The following is a 4,175-nucleotide window of genomic DNA, read 5'->3' as shown; positions in this document are numbered from 1 at the left end:
CACAGCACTGTTTTGCGTCTCTGAGCAATGGACGGTGTTTACTTATTTTTTGAACGAAATCGGTTGAATAAATGATTCAGTGATTCACTCATTAACACAGTCAAATGCTTTGTTTCTGAATGAATCAGTCGTTTGAATGAATCGGTTGAATCTCAATGACTCACTAATTAACAGTCCCTTGCTGACACCTACTGGCGGTTTTAATTTCACAGTTCGACTATTTTTTTCATGTTTTAAATGATTTAAAATATCAGTATTCAACGTTTTATGTTAAAAACAAAACATTAGGCCTATTTATGCATCTGTAACTGCAGGTTAAATGCATCCATGTCCTCTCTGAGATACATTCAACTAAAGCCAACAGTAGGCTAAATGCCATTTCAGATGCAGATTCCAGAAATGTTTTCTTATGTTGGAATGAAAGACCCTAAGTACCAGATGAAGTGCTTCTTAATCTTACCCAAAAATACAAAATGGAAGAAAGAGTTAAAACTGAACACAATCTTGCTACTCAAGCTGTGTATGAACATGTTTTATATATATTTATTTGCTTCTTTTGCATTTTGCATTTACTTGTACTTTTACTTTCAATACTTAAGTACACTTTAGATTTAAAAAATACTTTTCGTACTTAAGTACAATAAATATCACATACTTTAAGACTTTTACTCAAGTAATATTCTAAAAGGTGACTTCAACTTCTACCAAAGTCATTTTCTGGTAAGATATCTGTACTTTTACTTGAGTATCACTTTCAGGTACTCTATACACCACTGGTTACATCCCTAGCCACGAGTGCTCATGAGCTTCAGAGAGGAGCCCCGGAAGGAAAGCGAGGACCAGGTCTGGGAGACGGCAGCTGCCGCTTGTTTTGTTTGTTTATTTTGAGTTTGTAATTAAAGTTTAGTTTTATGTTGAGCCTCCATCTTCCAGTATCTACGAACCGTCCTACTAAAATAACACCATTTACAAAACACGCTGCACTAAAGGGGCTCAACACAAGTTTTAAACTAGTAATGATGGACTGCTTACCCCTCTCTGGGGTCCAGGGCGATGGCCCGTGGATGCTCCACATCTCCAGCTAGTAGAGTGGTGCGCATCGTCCCGTCCAGTTTGGCCACTTCGATCTGATCTAGGTTACTCTCAACCCAGTAGATGTTTCCGGCGATCCAGTCTACAGCCAGACCTTCAGGAGTAGCTAACCCATACTGGATCACCACGTCAAAACTTGTCAGTGCTGCTGTGTGAAATAAAAATGAGGGAAAGAGAGAGAAACACATGTATGGGAACATTTTTATAATTTTTTTTTTTACCTAAATATTGCTAAATTGAAAAGGTATTATGGTCATTTATTGTATCATTTTTTTTTCAAGAACATAATATGATATCAGTATATAATATGTTCGATAACTTACCACCATTTTCTGACAGCTTCCCACGGTAAATTTTGTCCTCAACAACATCAGTCCAGTAGAGCGAGCTCTCGTTGAGGTGGAAGTCGAGAGCGATGGTGTTCCTCAGGCCTGGCACCAACACGCTGAACTCTCCTTTGTGAAGATCAATCCGTCGGATCTCATGACGGTTGGAGAAGATGATGAAGGGTTTAAACGGATCTGGAAAAACAATGAACTCACTGAAAGAACATCATAACTCATGACTCGCTAGAGTGAGGTACTCAACTGAGCAAACGCTCTGACATTTTCCAACATCAACTGGTCTGTAAAATGTAAAATGTCTGTAAAATGATGCGAGACTGGCAATCACATACATTTCCTCTGTTTATCGAAAAGATTTTTATTTCTGAAAGGCATGTGAAATACGTCCAGCAATCCATAATTCATCATTTGATTGGCTGAGTGGACTGCTGTGCCACTTCCTGTCACAGTAAATCTTCAACCCCACCTCGTTCTTCTGGCATTTACATTCTTTCATTTAAAAAAAAACCTCCAGTTATGCTGCTAAACAGCTCCCCGTCATTTTCCGCATTCATTCCGTCACACACCAACTCTTAAAATAAAACCTAAATCTTCAGTCTTTGAAGGAAAACAAAATCAACCCCAGCTGCAATGATTTTATAGAAGACCACTTCCTATGTGCGGGTGAAAGTGTTCCTCCAGTGCACATAGTTGTTCATCTTCTGCCAAACATTGTGAACCTCAACCGTTTTCATACCTACTCTAGTTTTTTCACCAGACTTTACCGATTCCTTCTGTCTGTTTGTGGAAATATTTTGGGATATACTGTCAAACACAGTTCATTCAGAAACAATTAAAAAAAAAAAATTCCACATTATTATTAGGCTACTATTATTATTGTTGTTGTTGTTGTTATTGTCATGTATTTATTTATTTTTCCAGCATTGGTGTTTATGGCAGAAAAAAAATAAAACGTGTCTAAAGGACTAAACTAAACTATATAAAATTTCCACCTGTTTGGATTACACAGTTTTAACATAAACTAATAAACTTACTGTGATGACTGTCAGTCATATATGAATGAAACTGGGATAATACAATGCATGCATTTGATTTAATTTAAATAATAATACCTTACCTGTTTCATTAATGTAATACTGACAAATATGCATCACATTAAGTTTATTAGTTTATATTATAAACATTTTATATGCAATTAAAAAAAAAGAAAGAAGATAATTTAAATTTATTATATGAAATAAATGTATGCCTGAATATTTTAATGAGCGTATGTAGCTCAGTAGGCTTTGGAAGAGCTGATCTAACCTGTGCTCCTGCAGCTCTCCATGTCAGGTTCGAGGGCCCAGCCATCATAGCAGGAACACTTCACATTGAACTTGTCCTGTTCACAGCGCTGGCTGCACTTCAGGTGTTTGGCACAGAAGCCCTGGATCTGACACGTCTTGTTGTCAGTGCCCAGTTCCATTCCCAGTGGGCACGAGCACAGAATGCCCTCTCCCGGGGCCACTGTACAGTTATGGCTGCAGCCACCGTTGTCCAGAGAACACAAATCTAAACCAAAAGAAACATTGCAGTTAGGCAGTAAAAACAAAGGAAGGTTGACACGATAACACAATATGTGACCCTGGAGCACAAAACCAGTCTTAAGTCGCTGGGGTATATTCGCAAATTCGAATAAATAAAAATTAAAATACTCAACCGCAGGCCATTCAAGATGTAGATGAGTTTGTTTGTTCATGGAAACAGATTTGGAGAAATTTACAATTACATCACTTCCACCACATTGATGGACTGGAGTGGTGTGGATTACCTGTGGATTATTGTGATGTTTTTATCAGCTGTTTGGACTCTCATTCTGACGGCACCCATTCACTGCAGAGCATCCATTGCTGAGCAAGTGATGCAATGCTACATTTCTTCAAATCTGAAGAAACAAACTCATTTACATTTTGGATGGCCTGAGGGTAAGGACATTTTCAGCAAATATTATTTTTTAAATTTCCATAAATTAGAACTTGACGTTTGTGTAGCCGACAATGCAGCTTTTTAAAACACCAATACCAGTATCAGGCACCACTAATTATGTACTTCACCTGGTATAATGGTATCATTGTGAGTATTTCTATCCACGTCCTGCTAGTGTGAGTTTCAGTCTGCACTCAATGAGCATCATCTCAGGCTTCATCGAGCCTCATATAACAGTGATGAATCTTACCACAGAGTTTCTCATCGGAGCCGTCAGGACAGTCGTCTTTGCCATCACACAGTTTCTCGGCGGGCAGACAAATGCTGGTGTCATTGGCACACACGTGATGGGAGAGTTTACACACCAGCGCCTCACAGTTATCTTCATCAGAGTTATCTTCACAATCACTGTCACCATCACATACCCAAGCCTTACTGATACACCGCGCTACACCACAAACACACACAAGATATGATTGTTAACTGACAAAAGTAACTACAAAGAAGACGCTTAAAGACCTTGTGACCTTGTGAACAATGAACTCTGGGAATCTTTTCTTCATACATTATAAAGTGAATCATACTTTTTACTTAAAAATAATAATATTTCACAGTAAAAGTTACTGTTACCTAACTACCTTTTCATTCAAATACTAGATTCTTATTCCATTAAGATTCCTAAAACTGTTTAAATAAAAATGTTATTGGTGTAACAGAACTGAAACACATAGTACTGTAGACAATGTGACCCATATGTATTAAATATTAATATTA

The 4,175-nt window shown here is 37.7% G+C and overlaps 1 protein-coding gene across 1 annotated transcript in view; it reads right to left on the bottom strand.

The window, feature by feature from the left end:
- Positions 1 to 4,175, bottom strand: part of lrp1aa (low density lipoprotein receptor-related protein 1Aa) — a 200,232-nt gene that overhangs the window by 100,554 nt on the left and 95,503 nt on the right. Inside the window, exons 22-25 of the mRNA XM_016442040.1 lie at positions 3,652 to 3,849; positions 2,742 to 2,987; positions 1,416 to 1,613; positions 1,033 to 1,237 (exon numbers count right to left, since the gene is read on the bottom strand). Coding sequence (XP_016297526.1) covers positions 1,033 to 1,237; positions 1,416 to 1,613; positions 2,742 to 2,987; positions 3,652 to 3,849 — 847 coding nt within the window. The remainder of the gene's footprint in view (positions 1 to 1,032; positions 1,238 to 1,415; positions 1,614 to 2,741; positions 2,988 to 3,651; positions 3,850 to 4,175) is intronic.

Source organism: Sinocyclocheilus anshuiensis, unplaced genomic scaffold (assembly GCF_001515605.1).
Source record: "Sinocyclocheilus anshuiensis isolate Anshui unplaced genomic scaffold, SAMN03320099.WGS_v1.1 scaffold819, whole genome shotgun sequence".
NCBI classification, from domain to species: domain Eukaryota; kingdom Metazoa; phylum Chordata; class Actinopteri; order Cypriniformes; family Cyprinidae; genus Sinocyclocheilus; species Sinocyclocheilus anshuiensis.
The sequence above is the reverse complement of the archived record's forward strand: the minus strand, read 5'-3'. Positions and strand labels throughout refer to the sequence as shown.